General features: G+C 36.6%; 5 protein-coding genes across 8 annotated transcripts; 3 read left to right on the top strand and 2 right to left on the bottom strand.

Moving 5' to 3' along the window:
* Positions 1–7: 7 nt before the first annotated feature.
* On the top strand, positions 8–4,777 carry LOC117783283 (longitudinals lacking protein-like). Of its 2 annotated transcripts, none has more exons than XM_034620604.1 (4): positions 8–120; positions 2,358–2,635; positions 3,775–3,861; positions 3,922–4,628. In XM_034620604.1, the coding sequence occupies exons 2-4, from the start codon at positions 2,534–2,536 to the stop codon at positions 4,114–4,116; spliced, it is 384 nt and encodes a 127-aa protein (XP_034476495.1). In that variant the 5' UTR covers positions 8–120; positions 2,358–2,533; the 3' UTR covers positions 4,117–4,628. The 2 variants fall into 2 exon arrangements, with proteins under 2 accessions (XP_034476495.1, XP_034476497.1); XM_034620606.1 differs by having other exon boundaries at positions 91–147; positions 3,922–4,777.
* Positions 4,778–5,915: 1,138 nt separating this feature from the next.
* Positions 5,916–8,661, bottom strand: LOC117784978 (WD and tetratricopeptide repeats protein 1). 2 transcript variants are annotated; one of them, XM_034622846.1, is made up of 3 exons: positions 8,330–8,661; positions 7,477–8,261; positions 5,916–7,411 (listed from the first exon to the last, which is right to left on the bottom strand). In XM_034622846.1, exons 2-3 carry the CDS (start codon positions 8,246–8,248, stop codon positions 6,180–6,182), a joined length of 2,004 nt encoding a protein of 667 aa, XP_034478737.1. In that variant the 5' UTR covers positions 8,249–8,261; positions 8,330–8,661; the 3' UTR covers positions 5,916–6,179. The 2 variants fall into 2 exon arrangements, with proteins under 2 accessions (XP_034478737.1, XP_034478736.1); XM_034622845.1 differs by having other exon boundaries at positions 8,325–8,661.
* Positions 8,662–9,103: 442 nt separating this feature from the next.
* LOC117783226 (ankyrin repeat domain-containing protein 13C) lies at positions 9,104–11,742 on the top strand. Its single transcript, XM_034620512.1, has one exon. The coding sequence runs from the start codon at positions 9,424–9,426 to the stop codon at positions 11,047–11,049; it is 1,626 nt and encodes a 541-aa protein (XP_034476403.1). The 5' UTR covers positions 9,104–9,423; the 3' UTR covers positions 11,050–11,742.
* Positions 11,743–13,516: 1,774 nt separating this feature from the next.
* On the top strand, positions 13,517–14,088 carry LOC117783231 (essential MCU regulator, mitochondrial). The gene has a single exon (XM_034620515.1). It carries the CDS (start codon positions 13,613–13,615, stop codon positions 13,895–13,897), a length of 285 nt encoding a protein of 94 aa, XP_034476406.1. The 5' UTR covers positions 13,517–13,612; the 3' UTR covers positions 13,898–14,088.
* A 334-nt stretch (positions 14,089–14,422) lies between these two features.
* On the bottom strand, positions 14,423–21,826 carry LOC117783225 (polyadenylate-binding protein). Of its 2 annotated transcripts, none has more exons than XM_034620511.1 (7): positions 21,627–21,826; positions 20,836–21,020; positions 18,038–18,510; positions 16,756–17,788; positions 16,378–16,697; positions 15,975–16,310; positions 14,423–15,070 (listed from the first exon to the last, which is right to left on the bottom strand). In XM_034620511.1, exons 2-5 carry the CDS (start codon positions 20,999–21,001, stop codon positions 16,444–16,446), a joined length of 1,926 nt encoding a protein of 641 aa, XP_034476402.1. In that variant the 5' UTR covers positions 21,002–21,020; positions 21,627–21,826; the 3' UTR covers positions 14,423–15,070; positions 15,975–16,310; positions 16,378–16,443. The 2 variants fall into 2 exon arrangements, with proteins under 2 accessions (XP_034476402.1, XP_034476401.1); XM_034620510.1 differs by having other exon boundaries at positions 14,423–15,076.
* Positions 21,827–22,532: the final 706 nt, after the last annotated feature.

Here is a 22,532-nt window from a genome sequence, read left to right on the forward strand (position 1 = left end):
ACACTGTAATAGATGGTAGGTGTTGTGAAACGTGACGATAAAAGCAAAAAACACTCGTCGGAAAAGAGAAAAAAGAAAGCAGCAAAGCAAGCATTAGCGAAAGCAGAGCGTGTACAGAAGGTGAGTGAGTGCGTGCTAAAAAAGCGTGTATGTATTAAATTGAAACACAAAAAAGGCATGAAAAACGTGGACAAAGCATATACACAATGCGTTTGCAATGATTATTATTCAATTGCACAATGTACGCATTGGTAAAAGTACAGAGTGCAAGCCAAATAGTGATTAGGAAAGTGTAGAAAAAAGACACAAGTGTATGTGTGTGTGTGTGCGTGTGCATTATTGCGTTCGTGTGTGCGTGTATGTGTCAGTGTGTATGAATCAAAGTAAAACGAAGCGCGACCTAATTTTAAACTATATATTACAATAAAATTTGCATAAATAAATACAAAAAAGTACAATAAACGTGCAGGCGACAAAACTATCAATGTAATGAAAAACCGAACATTTGTTGTTGTGGCATGCCACGAAGAGTTGCCGCTGTTGCTGTTGCCGTCGTCGCCGCCATTGTCTAGGCAGCAGCAACAACAACAACTAACGACAACGACTCTCGCACATTTCTTCTGTAAATTTTGAGTAGTTCGTTCCTTCTTCTTTGCCGCCTCATCCTATATATTTGTTGTTGTGAGCGCCATGTTGAGTAATACACGACAACAACAACAATACCATTTGCGAGAGCGGCTCATCAATTTTGTGAGTGTTGCAACTTTCATTCGAACTCGTTTCAAATTGTTGTTGCTCTTGTCGCTCTCGCTCCTAGAGCTTCGGCACTCTTTTTTATTTTTGGTCTTCTCTGTTGTTGTCTTTTCCCAACTACAAAACTGGTATTTTCTTTATGAAGAAATAAACATACCTACATAATATGTACACATTAATGCAATTGTGGGTGTTTTCTGCCTATTGGTCTGCCATCAGAACAGGAGGGGGGAACAAAACAAAAAAAAATCAATAATCGACCAATAGTAACACAAAATTAGATAATTTCAACATCACTCGACAATTTTTCTTATTGCTGCCCGGCCCTTCTCTTGTTGAACTAGTGCAAGTGAGATAGTTGCATTTTGTAAAAACACGCACACCAATGCAACTAAAATTTCCAGCAAATGTCTGCTTCTCATCGTTGTTGTTTTTGTTGGTGTAATGTAATTGCGAAATCATAACGGCAGTTGAAAGTTGAGAGCGCTTAGCCAAGTGTGTGTGCTTGTGTATTTGTTATGCATGTGTGTGTGTGATCCATTGCTGTGAACTTTAACGAGCTTAGACGAAGTTTGTACTCGCTACTCTACTACTGTCAGAGTCTCCTTAGGCCGCCCACACACAGCCGGCGCAAGTGTAGCGCATATGGCATCGATACCAAGCTGGTCCCAACGGCTGTCGCAACCGCAACACATGTTGTCTGCACAGTGGAGCGATTTCATTAAAATTTCATATTCTGTAAATGTTTCTTGAAAGTGTTAATTTTTAACTAGGTTATGTTATAATCAAAATATCGTGCCACGATTGTAAAGTTATTGTTTATTTATATTCAAATGAAAGATAAAAGAATCGCAAAAGGCTTCTTTATACACACTGTGCGACAGCAACTTAAAATTCAAATAAGCAACGCAACTGACTAAAATGCAGAAATTGCCTTGAAAAGTGAAAGGCATTCAAAGTGAGCGCACAAAGCGCGACTGTTTGATATTTTGTTTAACCTTTGTCGCTCTTTTATTTTTGCTGTTGCTGTCGCTGTTGTTTTTGATGTTGTTGTTGTTACTTCTGGCAGCAGCTTTGCACATTTGACATTTTCCAACACACACACACACAGTACATTCCATGCCCGTCGTTGCACATTGCGGCTGCGCAAAATACTTTTTTTTTAATGCAATTTGTATAGAATGTTTTGGACTGTGAGTGAGACGCGTCGTCAGTTGTGCAACGGTTAAAGCTCTGCCAGCGTCAGCGCAGCAACAGCGACTCTTTCGCAATTTGCAAGTTTCGGGTATCTGCTCTCTCACGACGGTCACACTGAGTACTCAACACTCAAAGCGCGGCTTTGTGCTCTTTCGCACACACAAATTTCGCCAAGTTTGTGCTTATTTTGTTTTGTTGTGCTATTTATTGTCACGTTTTGTGATTAATGCAATATTCGCAATATATACAGTTTGTCAAGTAATTGTTTTGACAAAACTAAAAATTCACACATTTCATTGAAAAAAAATTAATATTAATTTCACTGCTTCTTTTTCCGTATTTTTTTGTTTTTAAGTTAAAAGTAAAAACAATTCACAAACTTAACATTTGTTATTTTATATTTACAGAAATCAAAAATAAAACAAAAATAAATACTGCATTAAGAATTAAGAGCGATTCAACTGGAATATATTTTTGGCCGCGCATCTAAATTTTTCCTGCCCAAAACCAGAGAACAGTGAGCGCGCGTTTTCTTTTCAAGCGCTCTCCCGGACACAAAAAACAAAAACCAAAAAGCTTCTTCATGATGTCGTCGGATCAACAGTTCTTTCTAAAATGGAACGATTTTCAAACGAATATGGTAACATCGTTCCGTCACTTGCGAGATGAGAAAAGCTTCACAGACGTAAGTATTATTATTATTATTATTATTTTTTTAAAATTATTTAGTATATTGGGTAAAATAAAAAAAAACTTAACTATTTTTTTTTTTAATCTTTGAAGTTTCCATACAAAATTGACTATTTTTGTTGTTGCTTTGTGAAACTTGTGTCTTTACAGATCGTTTACCAACACTGTTTTTGTCACACGGCTACAAGTAGCTTCTTAAACATCTCTATAAACTTCATTCTAGAGCCGATTTTTTATAAAAAAAAAATTTTTGCCTGTTCCACACACACTTCACGGTTCCACACTTACTTCATGACCATAAAAATCTTATAATTGCTTCTCCAGTGCTCTTCCAAGAAGAGCTTCGCCAAATATTCAAAATTATTATCTTTTTTCATTATATTATTTTTCGATTCAGATTTTTCCAAATAAAACTCACAAATCCATTATGTAGTTGGTAAACTGGCCATAAAATGGACAAGTCAAATAAAACTAGTGTTGGTAAACGGTCCACGGTAGAGATAAATTGCACAAAGCAACAACAATAATAGGCAATTTTGTATGGAAACTTCAAACATTTTTTTAAAAAAGCTAGTTGAGTCCCCAAGCCAATTTTTTCGTCTAAATTCATGATAAATTGCCCTCTATTTGGGGGGTTTTTTTTTTTTGATTTGTAGTTGGCCCAGACTAAAAAACTTTTACCGTTTATTGATTCGAATTTGTACTCGATTTCTAAACAACAATAAGCCAACTTAGCAACCATTTTATTCCATGGTCATTTTCTACCTGCACATCATCTATCTATTTTTTATATTTTCTTTACTTTGACGTTTGTAGTGTTTTTGTGCCCAGTAGCCAAAAGGGAACACAATGTTATCAGTTTGTGACAGTATATTTTTGTCAGTATAATAATTATTTTGTTTCAATGTGTTTTAAAGTCATTTTTTTAAATGTATTATTAACATGATTAATAATAAATTAATAAGTATATAACAAAAAATACGTGTACTGGGCAACTAAGAGTTGAGCAACTCGACTCTAGACATCTTAATTATATTCTTTGTGGTAGTTGGCTCATTCGAGTTGCTTGTGAAAAATGTTAAAACCATAATTTGTATTTTAATGATTGATTTCCCTTGATTTATTTTCATACAGGTAACACTCGCCTGCGAAGGTCAAACCTGCAAAGCACACAAAATGGTGCTATCAGCTTGCAGTCCCTACTTTAAGGCGCTATTAGAGGTAAGATTAATTAATTAAAATACACAGTGATTATTGATTTTAATCATATTTTAATTTTAGGAAAATCCCTCAAAGCATCCAATTATTATACTGAAAGATGTGTCCTACATTCACCTGCAGGCAATATTGGAGTTTATGTATGCCGGCGAAGTGAATGTATCTCAAGAACAGTTGCCGGCATTTCTCAAAACCGCTGATCGACTTAAAGTGAAAGGTCTGGCAGAGACACCTAGTTCTATAAAGCGGGAGGGTTGATGGTATTTAAACAAATAAACACACACACACATATAAAAACAAAACAAACAAAAAAACAAAACTATAAGAAACTTATATATGCAAGCAAGAAAACAAAACAAAACATAACAAAATTCCAACAAAATAATGAAATACGAAAATTCGACATTTGAGATACATTCACTCATACAAACAACAATTAATTTCGATAAATTTAAAAAAAATGCAATTCACTTACAGACACAGACGAAAGTTGACAGCTACGATAGTTCAAACAGAAAAGTAACGTTTACGATTTTATAGTTATCACCCTCCCCCCTTCTAGACCAAAACAATTGCAATATTTATCAACACTGTCGACCCATTGAACTTGATTTGTATCGTATTTTTAATTTTCATCATAAAATAGTTTGTAACATATTATTAAAAACACAAACACACACACACACACCCAAACACTGTATAAAAGGCAAAATATGGACAACCCAACAAAACAAACAAATATAATAAAACAGAAACGCACTTTTGTAAAGTAATTAAAAGAGAATTCATAAACAAAAAAATAAAATACATAGAAACATAATTATACATATTATAATAATATATAAAAAAAATGTGCAAGTTGAACGTTAAAAAACATAAATAAAACATGCGCACGCCCGCGAATATTTACAACAAAACACATTCAGTTAGTTTTTAAGCCACTAACTAAGATCCACACACACACAGACACACTCACATCCAGAAAAAGATTTCAAGAATTATATCTTAATTCATATTGCAAAATTTTAAGTACTTTAAAGTTTAAACTGTTTTAAAAAATACAATCTAGATTTCAACTTTCATATACAACCATATGGTAGCATATATATTAACGTTTACTCTTTTGCGATATGAGGAAACTTTTCATGTAAAACTATCAATTCTACTTAGTTTTTTAATGATAGTGAACATAATAACTGATGAAAATTATATTAAAAACATCAAAAGAATGAAAAAAACAAAAACGATACTTGAATATTATTACATAAAGTAAAATATTTATATGTATGTATATGTATACATGTGAGCATAGATTTAAATTACTACGATAAATAAACAGAATAATTCCAAAAATATGACAACGACTTGCAATTATTTGAGGGAACGAAAACACTAAAAGAAAAAAATCTAGATGTGGAAAATATTCAAAATCACACGGATTATTTTTCTTTATTTCAATAAATTTTTCTTTATGTTATTGAAATCCGTAAAAAAAAACGTATATTCATAACTTTTATAACAAATCATTTTTTGCTTTTTAAATAACACCTTTCGAAATGCAAAGAAAAAAACGGATTTTGATTTTAAAATAAAATTTACGAAAGTAAAGATATTTTATAAATCAAAAAATTTAAAGATTATTCTCGTTTTGAAGCTTTTTAAAGTATAAATAGATGTATTCTGTAATTTTTTTTTATAAATACATAAAAGTACTTGAAAAATAAACTCTTTACCCATAACATTTATATTAAAATACAAAAATAACTCTTAATCAGTAGCTTTGTTTTAAGACCAAAAAAATACCTTTTTCCGTAACTCTTATTTAAAAACCAAAAATAAATCAAAGTCTGTAACATTTATTTGAAAATCAAAGCAATTCTTATTTACAAATAAATATAGCGGGGTGCCACAGAAAGCAAAACTAACAGAAAATCTCCCAAAAATCCATACATTCTCGCTTGGATAAGTTTTTTGTGGCACCCCTGATATGGATGGATTGTGTGATTAATTTATTTTTTACTTTTTACGATTAAATCAATTCTTGCAATTCTTTGAATTTGATTTCCATTGATTTTGTGAATAACATTTTATGTGTTTTATGAAATAATGATTGTTACTTTTGATAGTTTAACAAAATTACAAATTACGCTAATTTATAATTATTTAGAGCGCCAGATTAGTTAGCAGGAAATGATTGAAGGCGTGTCCCAATTTCGTTTTCAATTTAAAAACTGTTAGAGTTTATATATATTTGATATATATATTATATAGATATTTTATACTAAATAAGTGTTTGTGTGTGTGTGTGTGTTTGTTTAGACTTAGTTATTAAAACAATAAGCATTGCGCGTATTGAGCTCGAAGGGATCGGTGCGCATCTTTTCCTGATTGACTTCCACATAGCGTGCCACATCCGCAACGAGATTCGGTCGCTCCGTGGCGCTTGGAGCGCATGGTGACCAAATTTTGATGTCATGATCGATGCCACTAGTAGCCAACATAGAGATACTTGGATGCGGCTGCACACAGTTGACAATGGCGCTGTCAGCCCGATAGACGGCACGAATTTTGGCCGTTTTGCCATCCCAAATGTAAAAGTTGCCATCATCAGAGCCGGCGACAATGAATTCACCGTTTAGACCCAAATAGTTGGCCTCCTTGATGTCCGTTGTAATGTTGCAATGTCCCACATAGCGTTGCTTGTAATCCTTGGCCGCACGACGCAGCGCAAACTCTTCATCCGTCAAACGCAAATGTGTTGGGTAACCGTTCTCAAAGGACATCTCGGTTACCAATTGAGCCGAACCTGCACCCAATATCGACTCCTGTGTCTGTTCCTGTTCCTGCTGCTGCTGTCGCCGATTCTCACGTATATCCTTGTGCAGCATGAGCACACCATGATTGTTGGCAAAGCTCGGAAACCGTTCAATCAACTCCTGCAGACACTTGTCCGCCTCCTGCGGTCGATGCAGCTCGAGCAGCGCACGCGCCAAACGAAAATGCGCCTTCACATAGCTGGGATCCAGACGCAGTGCCTCATGGCAATCCCTCAGCGCCGCATAGATATCACCAAACCAGCCGCGACGCATCAACGCCGTGGCACGATTCAAATAAAGCACCTCGCCCTTGGGATAACTCGCCAAGGCAGCCGAATATTCATCAACGGCTGCGAGTAATTTTCCATTTTCCAGATGCTCATTGCCCAGTTTCTTGTGCTGCTCAATGCTTGAGGGCAATGCTCGACGTTTTTGCTCCTTTTTGACGGTAGTAACTGCGGGCTTAGCAGCAGGATTCACTGCCAGCTCCTCGGGCTCCGTCTCAACATCTGTGACAGCGGAAGTTGCTGTATATTCGGGTAGCTCATAGAATTTCGGTGGCGTTGCATTGTGCAGATCATAGCGATAGATGTGTTCACAGCCCATATTGACCAGCAGTTCCGTTTCATTGTAGTGGTTAAAGGTGAGATACGTAACCGTGCGAGATTCGTGCACAATTGAAGGACTTAGGTTCTTCACCAGCTGTCCAGGGGCAAAGTAGGAGACACAGGCACTTGCTACAATATGTGAAAAAATCAAGGTAGGTATGGGATTATCAATCATCATTATCACTTGCACTGACCTTCGTCGGGCAGCATGCGGCGATCAAAGACACGCGCATAGGGATCATTGGCACCCACGGCCAGATACTCGGTGCGTCTGGGATTAATCGCCAGGCACTTGCACTCCGTCGTCGGCTCCACTTGGCTGCAGAGACTGAGGATACGATTGCCTGCTATCGGATCGTCGGCACTGCTGCGACAATGATGCGGCTCACGCATATCCAATTGGAGTACGCTGCCATCCTCGCCGGCGGACCAAAAGATGTGCGGTGAGTCCGGTGCGGTGGCCAAACGCTTGGCACGCATCGTATGACAATTGCAGCTGAATAACGTTTCGTTGCCATGATTAATATCGTACACATAGATGAATTTATCCGCTCCACAGGTGGCCACAATGTTATTGTTATGCCGCGGCAGAAATTTCACCGAGAATATGTTGCCCAAATGTTTTGTGTGTATCGTTTGCAAGCGTCGCTTCCGAAATGGATCCCAGATCATGACTTTGTAATCATCGGAACCGGAGGCCAACAACAGTCCATCACTGGACCACTCCAGACAATTGACACATCCCTCGTGACCGGTAAGGACCGTCTCCTGCTCCAGGCGATCGATATACGCCGGCGATGCCTGCAGTCGGCGTCGCAGCTTCTCATCGACGTCGCAGCCAAATTGTTGACGCTGCCAATGCAGCGAACTGGCATTTAATGGCGTACGCTGCTCTCGGCTCTCGTGGCGTTGATAACGCGAACTCGAATACTTGGTGCGCCATTGCAGCAGTTCATCGCTCGACATTATCTACAACAAGCTGAGAATGCGAGGAGGATTATGAAACGTGATCAATTTATATTATTTACATGTCTTGTCTTGCCTTGCCTTGCCTTCCCTTTCGCAATTGACCCGTTAGTTTTTGATCTCGCCTGCTGTGTGTGTGTTTTGTGTTATATGCACATATATTTTGTGCTTTTCTCTTTTCCTATTTTCCTTAATTTTTGTTTTGCTCTGCGTGGCCCATACACGTTGCAATTATCAGCTGTGCAATTCGCATTGCAATTGTATGACTTCTGTTTGAATATTTCGACACGTTCAACATTTTTTAAGTGCAAACCAAATATTCGAGTCGAAAATACAATACCAAAACAACAACAAATGGCCTGACAACTGATTCGAAATTCGCCGTGTAGGAGCCGCATTAGAGATGCACAATCTGTTTTATTTTATATGTGACAATGCAATGATGTGTAAAATACCGATACATCGATTCTTACCAAGGCGAAGAGTTAGGCTCGATGTTTTAATGGAAATCACTCAATGTTTAAAATAAAAAATAAATATATCTTTTCAATTACAAAACAGGATAGATTTCAAAAATGTATTATATACAGATAGGGAGATATAGAAGAAATGCTAAATAAAATAAGCTATGGTGTGCGGTTTTAATGTTTTTCTTGAATTTAACAATCTTTGCGCTGATGTGAGATATTTTCAATTTTATTCAGAAGTTTCTCGATGTAACGATTTAAATTAAATTTCATTGGCGGTTCATAAATTTGATTGGACTTAATCACTAGTTGGCGCATATCTACGACAAATATCGATACGAATTTATGACAAATGTCAAAGAGTAGTTTCAATAAATTGTGATTAAACAAAAAAATCATTGAGCATGTGGGTCATAGTTCTAATTTTCTTATGTTCGTTTCACATTTGTCTGCAATCCAGCAATAACCGATTTAAATCCCTGGTAATGTCTTTTGAAATTAAGTAAGCGGTCCGCCTTTCAGTACACGAGCAGTTAATAGTCAATAGATAGCTTATCGATATGTTGGACACTGCGCTGCTGACGTTAGTCCATCGCTAATAATAATCAATAAACAGAGCAATTTTGGACAGCAATTTCTTTTGGTAAAAAAAAGTGCATAAATTGTATGCAAAGTGTGTGTTAAATAAAACGTCGGTGAGTGGAAACAATGTCCAACGATAAAGTGGACGAGTGTGAGAAGAAACAGAAGGTGGAACAAACAAAACAGCAGCAGACAAATAGCGAGGAGTCGCCAGATGATGAGTCCGAATCAGATGAGTATCAATCGGCGGGTGAGGGAGACGACGATGGCGACGGCGACGGCGACGGTGATGATGGAGGCGTTTTAAAAGAAGCAGAGAGAGAAAGAAAAACAACATCAACAACATCAACAACAACAACAACAATTGATCCGCTGCCAGATGATTGTGTTGAGTATCCAATGCATCGTAGTGTTTTTGAGAATGATATACGAACGCTGCAACGTCGTTTACTTTTGAGCACGGCCTCAACGGAGGTGGCAGCCAGAGATAGGCACGGCAACACTCCCCTCCACCTGGCTGTCATGTTGGGCCGCAATTGCTGTGTGCGTTTGTTGTTGGCACACAATGCTCCCGTCAAGGTGAAGAACAACGAGGGCTGGTCACCACTTGCCGAGGCTATAAGCTATGGTCACCGCCAGACGATAACGCAATTGCTGCGCATGCTGAAGCTGCAGTCACGGGAGCACATGGAGAGTCGCCGGGAGCGTCTTGTTCAGGCGCTGCGACAAATGCAGGACTTTTATATGGAATTTAAATGGGACTTTCAGTCGTGGCTGCCGTTGGTCTCGAGGATTTTACCCTCCGACATCTGTCGGCTGTACAAATGTGGCGCCTCATTGCGCCTGGACACCACACTGGTGGATTTCAATGATATGCGCTGGGATCGTGGTGATATCTCGTTTCTATTTAGGGGAGAGGCGCCGCCAAATGAATCCCTTGTGTTGCTGGACAATGAACAGCAGTGCTATCAACGCTTGCGCTATGAGGAATCCGACATGGAGGATGAGGTGGATGTGCTCATGTCCACGGACATCTTGGCCACACAAATGTCCACCAAGACCATACAGTTTGCACGCGCTCAACGTGGCTGGTTATTTAGGGCGAATCGCAAGGAATTGATTGGTGGACAGTATCAATGTGAGATCTATACCATACAGGGATTGGTATTGAAGCAGCGCAAGCGACGGGAGCACTTGTCCAATGAGGATTTGCAAAAGAATCGCGCTATTGTCGAGACAATCACCAAGGGAGGAGGAAGCGGTGGAGGAGGAGGCGGAAGCGGACTGGATACAAATGCGGCTACAACGCCCACGGGCAGCAATCTCACATTGCCAGAGCTACCGCGTCGCAGCTCCTTGCAGCCACCACCGGCCACAAGTGTCAGCTGGGCGGAATACCTAGATGCACCCATTGGCAAATGTCCGCAACTTGGACGCACTCCCGTCCACAAGCAATCCAATAAAACGCTACGTGCCACTGTTGCCATGAGCGCCGATTTTCCGCTCAGTGTGGACATGTTGCTGGATGTGCTCGAGGTGATTGCGCCACTTAAGCATATCAACAAGTTGCGCGAATTTGTTACACTTAAATTACCAACGGGTTTTCCGGTTAAAATTGAAATTCCTGTACTGCATACGGTCACGGCGAAGGTGACATTTCAAAAATTTGAATTTCGAGATAATATACCAGCGAAATTGTTTGAGATACCCTCGCACTATTGGGAGGATGTGCGACGTTTTCAGGACTTATGACCTAGCGATGAATCATCGTCATCCTCATCAGCTGCCAATACGCCGAGCGTTTCCAAGCAGATGGATTTAAATAGCAACAGCAGCAAAACTAAACGATCCTCATCCCTTGGCGACTTAGATTAAGGAGCAGTTGTACAATTTCCTCAATTTCCTCCTCGTCTCTTCAATATGTATTTGAGTCGGCAACTAAATTGCAATTTTCACCATAAAATTATCAATTATTTAAATTATCAATGTGTCCAATTTTTATTTTGTTTATTGTTTGTTTTATTAAAATGTTACGCTCTGAAAATTGCAATTTCCAAACCAAAAAACAGAAAAAGAAAATTCTAATTTGTTATGGACATTAGTTTAAGTGACATAATTCTGCTGTTATTCTCTCGATCAGTCACAAATCTCTAATCTCTCTCTATTTTAACATTCGTTAATCAATTGATGTATTTCTTGTTGCTTGACTTAACTTAAACATTCTACATAGATTTGTCATTGTTTTTTTATTATCTAATCACGACTCTGTGCTCCGGACCCATTTATCATTATCTGGTCTAATGATTCAGTTTGGCAATAGAAATAATTAAGCTGACTAAACACATTTTCAATTGAAAACGAGCTAAAACAAAACAGCTTATCAAATTTTAAAGCAAATCGAAGGTTTATACCAGGGGTCACAAAAAAGTGATCTAGAGGAAAGAGTAAAAATTAAAGATACCCATTTTATTTGTATAGTAAGTTTTACTTCTCGGTCTTGTACATAAAAAAAAAATTTAAATTTCAATTCTTACATTAAAATCATTTAATAACTATTAATTTTAGTTTTAAAAGCATTTATAATTTAAAAATAAGAGTTATTCATCAGATTTTCATTCTCGATTCAAATATAAAAAATTATAGCATAATTATTCCTTTTTTAATCTTTGAATCCATGTTTATTATACAAACTGAAAATAAAAGTTCATCAATGATTATGAAGAATTATATTTATTTATTATTTTTTCCATGAAGATCAAGAAAAAAAATCTATTACTAAATTTAATTATCAAAATAAAAATTATTTTGTAATTTATATTATATAATTTTTTCGATCCCTGGCTTATACACACACTTAAAATACTTAATAAATGCATAACCAAAATTTAGCCTTTTTTATTATGGTTAAATTATCAGTTGTTGATTTTTATAATTTTTTAGAGCGACATTCAACAAAGTTGTACGCAAGTTGTAAATTAATATTTCTTTGTACCGTATTTATGTTTGTTCTATTTGTTTACTTAGTGCAATTTTAAATTGATTTTAAGCTAATCAAAGTACCCGAAATGTGTATTTAAAAAATAAGCAAATGAATTCTATTTCAACATGCCACTTGTATGCTCTTTCAGTATCGTAGTTTTATTAGTTTATTAATCATTTCTCAAAGCAAACAAAGAGTATAACATAAACTTTACTTAGTAATTATATGATAATGCCTGTTAATTAAGTTATTTATACATTACAATAAACAAACGTCCGTAAGCCATTTCCTAAAGAATTTCCATTATAAGCAAAAGTATTTATGAGGTCACAAAAGTTAAACAGCTTCACAAATTAAACAATTTAATGTGCACACGAAGTTCCAATTTCTTTGAAGCATTTATGATATTTTGTGCATACATATTTGTTTAATAGTGTGTGGTTAAAACTGCCACTATTACTACTATTTTTAAGTTACATTTTTCGCATTGTCAGCTCATAATATCTATGTTCAACATTTTTATTTCGTTGTGTATATTCTTTATTAATCAAATATGTTACTTTGTAACCAATATCAATATGTATTATTATGAGTAAAAGAAAATCATCTTTATGTAAACACAGCAAATCATAATAAATGTAAACCAATATTAACACACAATTAAAATGCTATTAATATAGGTAACATTTTCTAGTTGAAAGCGAAAATATATTTATATACACATAAATACAAACAAATATAAATGTAAATCGTGAGCATTTATAACCGCTCTAAAATGTAAACACACACACCTGTAAAATGTTAAATGAGATCAACAATAATAAAGCGGGCTTATCTGAAAGTGAATGTTTTTCATTTGAATATCGCGGTCATATTGCTTTCTACAACACTAATATATTTTTACTACTTACCTATTTCGACTATCGATATATCGATTTTCAAATTGACACCGATGCTATTTAAATTAAAAATGAACGATAATGAGGTTATCGGCTCGTTTAATTTACTTTAATTTAGTAATTCAAAATAACATAAAATAAAGGTGGAAAGCTCGTTATCCCTCGGGGGAAGAATATGCATAATTTAATTCTAAAAGCAAAATATGAAATTCGACAAAATTTCAGTGAAAATTCTAGCTTAAAAAAACCAAAAGATACTTTTTTTGAAAAAGATACTTTTCAAGTATCAAATTCCAAGGGCTGGCAACGTTCCAATAAACGGCAACTGTTATTCTGCCAGGTGGCAGCCCTTGGCAAGTGAGACTAGTCACATACTAAAAAAATATATGTTATTTGGTAGAATTTACATTTAAAAGCACATAAAAAGGCTACCATAATGATTGTTTCGCGTTTTTCCAAGCCACTTAACTTGGCACTTCATCAACTTGCTCCCAACAGTGCCCGGAAGGAAATCAATGCAATTCGACGAATGTCTGGTGTTCATTTCCGTAGTGGAGCCTTGAAACCAAAACCAGGAGAGATGCCCTTTGGCTTGTTCGCCATTCTCTGCGCTGTCATACCTGGTCTATTCGTGGGCGCCACCATCAGCAAGAACGTGGCCAACTTTCTGGAGGAGAACGATTTGTTTGTTCCCGCCGACGATGATGACGATGAAGATTAATGGATCAATGGGACCAATAAACGGAGCCAACTCTAGTCACGAAATGAATGAGACGATAGCTTCTTGGGGTTGCTCCTTCTCCTTCTCGCTAAACCAATCAAAGCCAAAACTTTAATCATCTAATTTAAAAAACTTTGCATTGTTAATCTACCTTAATTTTAAGATGCTAGAAATTGTTTCTTCTACAAAAATATTTATTTAAATATCTATTTTCCTTTTAATTAATATTTGCTAAGATTTCTTTTATAATGACGATAAATAAAGTTTATTAAAATAAAACACATGTACCGAAATTATATAATGGTATCTGAAAACTAAACAATATATGTAAGCAATATAAAAATAGCTATAAATATACATAAGTATGTACGCATAAATTTTGCGACAATTTCTGCGGGTTCGACGATATTTGTTTTGATGTGTACCCAATTCCTGAAAAGAAAAAAAAAACATTTTCTAGTTTTGTGCTTTTTTGCCGAAGTGGAATTTTATTTAATGAAATTTTCTGGGGGGTGTACAAAGTGGTTTTTTAATGTTCTTTATTTTGACTGCTTGCTGTGCGCGCCTACTAGAAAAAAATCATTCAAATATTTGTATTTTTTTATTATTTTTGGCTCAAAAGCGGCGCTTTTATATATATATATATATTTGTCACGAATTTTAACAAATACATATTTTGAATCATCCAAATTATTGTTTGTTTATATATCGCTTTAAATATATATATCTGCTGTATATATTATATGTATGTATGTTTATCTGTGTGTTGTCTTTAATTTGATTAAAAAGTAAAAGTTGAATATTTCGATAAACTCGAAAATTAGAAAAGAAAATCTACCGTTTTTCCAAATCGGGGTTTGGTTATGTGTGTGTTTTATTGTTTATATATATTTGAAATATCTTTTTGCAGCTGTTTTGCGATTATAAATGTGTTTTATTGCATTTTGCAAATTTTTCAAAAATTTTTTGTTGCTTTTTTTCATTTAGTTTTAATAAAAAAATATGAATTTTTATATTCACTGCCTATTCTTTTAATCCTTTTGCTTTTATTATCTTTATATAATCGTATGTATGGTGTAAAAACATCTTATCTAACAAAAGGCTGAACGCAAATAATAAAAAATAACTTGGCGTTCGCTAGCTTTACATGTTTTGCTTTCATTTTCCAATATACTTTTACTTTTTTCAGTTTTTCTCTTAGTTTTTTGTTTTGTTGAAAATAAACATAGAAATGTTGCTTTCACGCATTTCCCCTCTCGAAATTTTTTTTACACGATTTGATGTTTTTCTGCGCTTTAGCGCTTTTCATGTTTTCTTGTATTTTTTCATATATGTTTTTAAATTTATATATGTATAAGTATTGTTTTTTTTTAGTTTTTACATAGATTTTTCAATTTTTTTGTATGATTTTTTATATATATTTTTCATTTTGTATTTATATTTGTTTTTTAAAATTGTATTTTTCTCAACATATTGATTTTTTGTTGGTTTTCAAAGTAGCAAAAACTTGACTCTCATATTCTTGCGGTTGTTGTTGTTGGTTGTTGTTTTTCTCTGCTCTATAACTCTCGTTTTTCTTTTACATTTTTTCGTTTTTATTTATTTTAACATTTTTGCAATTTTTTTGTATTATTTTTCTTTTTTCATCTTTTTTAAAAGTGACATTTTTCATGTTGAAATTACAGAAAAATTATTACATTTGACTTTCATATTTCTGTTGATGTTCTTTTTGAAAGATTTAAAACATAATAATAGTGTACGAAAATTCATTTAAAGTGTTTTGGGTGTAACAAGAAACTTAAAATTCGCCGACAGTTGCACAACAATTTCAATGATTATTATTTTGCCTGCTTTTACGCATTTTTTGTTTTTCCTTTTCTTTTTGCATTAAATGTTATTTATTCTGCATTTTGTTTACGCATACAAAATAAACATATATTTCAGTTAAGCAAAAACAAAAAAAGATATCTATATATAAATATGTATATAAAATGTATCTGGGGATTTACATATTTTTCGATCTGTGTCTTTTTGATTTGATTTTTAGTTTTTGAAGACTCAAAAGAATGAAATCTACAAATTTTCTGTATATATGTATATATATAAAAAAAAACTTCGGCTGTTGCATTTGTTTTTGCGTAAAATGCGTTCGAAATTAAATGATTGAAATTGTTTGTGTCGCGCGTTTTTCCCCTTGTTATTATCTCTTGGGGAAATTGAAATATATATAGTCGGCTCGGCTCTTCTGGAGTTTCCAATTCATCTTCATCTTTTTTGCCTTCAAGTTTTGTTGTTCATCTCTGTTCTTGTTGCTTTTTAGTCATTCGCTGCGTTTTTTCTTTGCTTGAGCAACAAAATTTGCGAATTATTTTCAGTGTTTTTGTAAAATTGAAAGTGAATGAGGGAAAAAAATCTGTAAGGAAAGGAGATAAATTTATAAGCATAAATTCACAATAATTTGTATAATAATATTGACTTACATTTTTGGGTGTCGAGTGATTTATAAAAAAAATTTTTAATCCGCTTGTTGTGTGTTTTTTCAGAGCTTAGTTGGCGGGCTCGGTGACGCGATGCACCTGGAGCACAGCGACTGCCTCCTCCACCTTGGCCTTGAGTGCCTCCTTATCCTCGATCATGTGCAGCAGCTCGGAGTTCTCAATCTCCAGCAACATGCCAGTGATTTTGCCAGCCAGTGCGGCGTGCATGCGCTCAATCATTGGATACAGACGCTCGCCCAGAATCTGTTTCTGCTCCTGTGGCTTGGCATTGGCCAAGAGAGAAGCAATAAGCTTCTCTTGATCTGCAAAACAAGTGAGATTAGCATACCATTCAATAAGGTATTAAATTGCTCTACTTACTGTTGCCCTGGAGCGGCTGTGGCATTGGCTGTGCCGCTTGCATCTGTTGCACGGGCGGATTACGCATGTTGGCGGTGTATTTGTAGCTGGCAGTACGTTGTTGTGCACCGCCAGGGATTTGAGCGCCGGCGATTTGCATATTGGGTGCGGCCACCGATTGTTGGCCTGTGATAGCGCGTGCTCCAGAGCTGCGCATATTGTTTGCTGCCGCGGCAGCAGCAGAAGCGGCATGTGTGCCTTGCACCTGCTGTGGCTGTGCACCGCGAGCACCGGCTGCCGATTGGCGGAATTGTGTGGGCACCGCGCCGGCTGCACCCTGGAAGCCACCGGCAGCGGCTGAAGCAGCGCCTGGCTGCACGCCTTGCACAGCGGCCGGAGCACGCACCTGTGGGGCCCAACGTGGGGTGTTGCGCATCTGTGTGGTCATCTGTGGACCAAAGAAGCGTTGACTGGGTGGCATGGTGGGCACAAAGAAACCACCGGCGGTATTTGGCTGGAATAGTTGTCCCAATTGTTGCATACGCATGCCAGTCATGTGACGCATATACTGCGATGCCAGATGAGCCTTGCGCTCCTCCTTGCGTTGAGCGAGTGCCACATAAAGTGGCTTGCTGCCGACGACACGTCCGTTCAGTTCAGTGACGGCACAAGTGGCTTCATTGGGCGAAATGAAGCAAACGAAACCAAAGCCCTTGGAGCGTCCCTCCTCATCGGTCATGACCTTGGCCGATGTGATGGTGCCATACATGGAGAACTCCTTGCGCAGGCGATCATCATCAATGGAATCATCCAGATTCTTAACGTACAAGTTAACACCGAATACAGATTCGTGACGCTTCTTCTTTAGCTCCTCGAATTTACGCTTCAGCTCCTGTTGACGCTCTGCCTTCTTCTGGGCACGTGCCACATACAAGGATTTGCCTTCACCCATTTCCTTGCCATTGAGAGCCTGGACGGCGGCCTCGGCTGCCTCAGTGGTTTCATAGGCCACGAAACCGAATCCCTTGCTCTTGCCATCTTCCTTGGACATGACCTGGTTAACATAACAAATTGTTAATACTATAGCTCTCTAGGGCTCCCGATCAAATATTGATACCGATCAATTTCTTATTGATTAGTATTTTTGATGATTAATCAATATCGATACTATTGTGTGATACGATTATGATCGCTAATTTCGATATTTACGTCAACTGTCCATTCTTTCATATCGAAATATTATCGTTATTAAGATCTTCAAAAATACTATATGGAATCAATACCAATTCCAATTTGTACTCACTTTGTAGCTGGTAATCGTTCCGTATGGCTCAAAGAATTCCTTAAGCTTCTCATCATCAAATTCCTCGGTAAAGTTCTTTACATAGACATTTGTGAAGAGTTTGGCCTTCTCGCCCAGCTCCTTCTCGCGCTCCTTGCGTGGAATGAATTTGCCAACGTAGACTTTCTTGCCGTTGAGCAACATGCCATTGACCTTATCGATGGAGGTATTGGCGGCCTCCTCTGTTTCGAAATGCACAAATCCATAGCCTTTGGAGTTGCCCTTCTCATCGGTGGCGACTTTGCAGCTCAAAATGTTACCAAACGCAGAGAAAGTGTCGTAAATGGCCTTATTATCAATGGCCTTGTCCAGGTTCTTGATGAACACATTGCCAACGCCGGAACGGCGCAGTGAGGGATCGCGTTGCGACCACATGATGCGTATGGGCTTGTTACGAATTAAATCAAAATTCATTGTATCCAATGCACGCTCAGCTGTCAAAAGAGGAGAGGGAAAGAGACACATGCAGTTCTCGTTAATTAGCATTCAATAACAGTTACCAGAAGCAGAACATAGAAAGGAGAAAACACACATACACACAAACACTTACGCTCTTTGTTTTGATATGAATTGCACTTGGTGAAGAAACTTTACTAGTGTTGGAAAATTATTGTTTGTGAGAAAACGAAAATGGGGGCTAGGTAAGTGCAGATTAAAGCGGATCATGTACATGTATAATTTATGACTGCACTCTGTGCAGAAAGTACTTTAGCAATTGTTTGTTTGAAAAGGAAATTAAAATGAAGGTAAAAATGCAGCATAAGGCGGATCATGCATATTTTGTGACTTTTACTGTCCACAGCAAAGATTGCACTTTGTGCAGCAACTAGTTAAACCAGTGTTGGTAAGCAACTGCATGTCCGAAAGCGAAAGTGAAGGGCAAAAAGCATTTTATTTTTGTGACTCTTCTACTTCTGCGCTGGGTATTTACTGCACAGAGGCAGCAACCCTAGAGCATGGTAAGTCAAGTCTGCAGTTAACATTACTCTGGCAACTATGAATCTTAGTCGAATCAAAACTTAAAACTTTGACCAACCAATGGGTAGAAGTTGCCTAAAGTTAATCAATAACTATTGTTAATAAACTGTAACGCTTCTACTTCTGTAAATGACAATTATAGACTCATTTACATGGTAAGTTGCGTGCTTTAATCTGGCAGCAATGAATCTTAGTCAGCTCAAAGTTGTAATCTTTGATAAACCAATGGGTAGATGTTGCCTACAATTCAACTTTATACACTATTTATTAAAAATATGTAACGCTTCTACTTCTGTAAATGAAAATTATGGACACATTTACATGGTAAGTTGCGTGCTTAATCTGGCAGCAATGAATCTTAGTCAGCTCAAAAAGAAAGTATTTTTTGACCAACCAATGGGTAGATGTTGCCATTTTCAACTAGAGGTGTTGATATTTTTACAGATTTCAATAACGATGATATTTCTGACAAATATATATAATAATAGCATCAACAGTGGTATTATCGTTATCTATATTTTTCCGACCCATTCTTAAGATATTCAAAACATGTAACGCTTCTACTTCTGTAAATAAGAGTTGATCACTCATCTACATGGTAAGTCACGTTCATTAATCTAGCAACTATGAATCTTAGTCGGCTCAAAATGGGTATAATAATTTGACCAACCAATGGGTAGAAGTTGCATATTTCTGTCCTACCTACAAATATTAAAAACCAATCCATCAACAGACACTGCAAGTTCAGTAAACTTTGCGGAATGCGACGACTACGCTTTCACACAGCCGGGTCCGTGCGTTAATTCAATAAAAACTCAAATGTAAACGACCTTTTCGTAATCAACGACAGCAACAACAAAAGTTGAGAGATGCGTAGTTTGGTTTTAGTGGCGGTGAAAGTTAAAGTTTGTTTTCGCTTGTAACAAAAGAGAGAGAGAGAGAGTAATACATAATTTTTTTATGGACTTTGGCATGCCAAGAATTTACACGTGTTAATGAATGAACACGACGATTGAATGGCCTTGCATTTAAGCACTAAAAAAGTGAAAGCAAAACAAAAAGAGAAAATACCAGTTTTTGACACTCGCAATTAAAAAAAAAAAGATTATGCCACGAAGACACATTTAAATTAAATGCTAAAGCATCTACATATTCTTAAATCAAATATAACCTATAAATATATAATAAAGCAAGTTAGTCAAATGTTAAAAGGCGCGCACGAGCATAAACAATAAACACATGTTTACGAAACACATACAAACACACACATATTTATGCAAACGTGTGCGTGTGTGTGTGTGTGTGTGTGTGTGAGAGCCACTTGGATACAATAATGATGCAGACGAAACTAAACTGACGCCATTGCGTGGCGGGGTGAGGCGAAAAGAGGCGTTGGAAGTGTAGGGCGTGGCGTGTGCGATAAGCTGTTGTGAAGTGAAATATTATAGCATCAGAATTGCAATTTCTGTAGAAACTTCCAGTTCTTTTATGACTGGGCACAGGGAACAGCAACCAGCTGTTTATTTTTTTTCTTTTTCTTCTTCTCCCCCTTTTGCGCTCTCTTTCACTTTTAGTCACAAAAACTGGAATATTAACGCACACAAATGCAAGCGAGCGCGCTCTCTGGTTGTAGCTGTGTGTGTGTAAGAGTGCAAAAAATTGTACACGTGTTTTCGTTTCGTTTTTCTTGTGGCTCTGTGGGGAGCCAGTGTTGTAAGTGTGTGTGTGTGTATGTAATGCAAATTTAGCATTGTTTTTATTAGCGATCATTCATTACTCACCATCGGCTGGCTGCTGAAAATTTACGTAGGCATAGCCCAACGAGCGACGGGTAACAACGTCGCGACAGACACGAATTGATAGAACTGGGCCAGCAGTAGAGAACTTTTCAAAAAGTCCCGCTTCATTGATGTCCTGGTGTAAATCACCCACGTATAAAGAAGCCATTTTTGGTGATTAGGTCCTCCTAAGATGAACAAAAATAATACATGTATGTACATTTAATTTAAATTCAAAGCAAATTGTAAATCAATCCATTATCAGCAAATATCGCAAAATCAAGAGATTTTCAAAAGCGGCGTGGTTTTTGTGCTTTCAGTTCAATTGTTGTATTTGTGTGTGTGTATTTGTCTGTGTGGCAATACTGACGCATGTGACAGTTGGACGGGCGGTCGATTGGTCGACATGGCAACACTGCCGCCGCACAGGCATGTGCTTTGTTGTTGCTGTCTTTCCTTCTTTCACAAGCGCACACACACCAACACCAATATAACCAGAACTCATGTTGGAAAATTTCCACATGCGCACACATCATAATTACATGCATTTTTGACCCGCACCCAAATCATTAATTTAGTCAAATTTCAATATGATATTTTAAGAAATGCAATCCACGCAATTTCAAACTGAAAATCATGGGCTGGGTCTTTGTTCGATTTCTTTGGCAATTTACTGCGCTCTTTTTGGACGTCAGCTTACGTCGCCATCTTGCGTGGCACACGAAACACATTTCACAAGAAAATTCCGAAATTTGCTTTACTGCACTTCTTCGCTGTATTGTGATCGTACTTACGTTTTCAACACTTGCTCGAATTTTTTGCTACTTTTTACAATTTTTTTTTTGGTTACTTTTTATATTTTTAATTTTTTTTTTATTTTTTTAAGATTTTTTTTCTTCACAAAAAATATGTGATAAGTCGTGTGCTAAGCGAAACCACGACCGCTCACTTAAACGGACTCTACTCGACTCGCCGAGTTTTTCTCTCGCCCATTTCACGTGGGGAGAAAATAACTCGCTGTCTTGTGAAGAGAAAATACAGCTCGCTCATATTCTCGCTCGATATTTCTTCTCATTACCCAACACTACGATATATGATACTAGAAACGGTGTTGCCATACATTGCATAATCGCTAGCAATTTGAACAGAAAGTTTAAAATGCTTTTTTTCTTTCTTTTTTACAGAATTCCAGCTTTTATGTGGCAGAGTCTTTAATGCTGATGTTGCTGTGGACACAATACTTGACAGAGCTGTCAATGGCATTCAATAATTTGACAACTCTGTTCAGATATTACAAGAAATTGATTTAGACTAAATAATGTACTAACAAAATGCAAAATCTGATAACGTTGAAGGACTACAAATCGAGGTCTTATACATATGCTCTCTAACCCAAAATGTAACTTTCCAGAAATGACATGCAAATTTAACCATCTTTATTTTTTGATATTTCCCATAATTAACTTACCGAAATCTGCGATAGAGCTGGATTGCCTTTTTATTTTATTTTTTTTTTTATATAAACGACTAATGAATAACTTTATTTGTTAATATGCACTCGTATAAAAATCAAATTTTTTTTGGTTTTTTTTGTATTTTTTATGAAATAAACAACACTTAGGCAAACCAAATAAATGACTGCATTGAAGCAATTGCAAATTATTATAATTTTTTTTTTATTTTTTTGGCTAATAAACCTA

This window comes from Drosophila innubila (assembly GCF_004354385.1).
Source record: "Drosophila innubila isolate TH190305 chromosome 2R unlocalized genomic scaffold, UK_Dinn_1.0 1_C_2R, whole genome shotgun sequence".
NCBI classification, from domain to species: Eukaryota; Metazoa; Arthropoda; class Insecta; order Diptera; family Drosophilidae; genus Drosophila; species Drosophila innubila.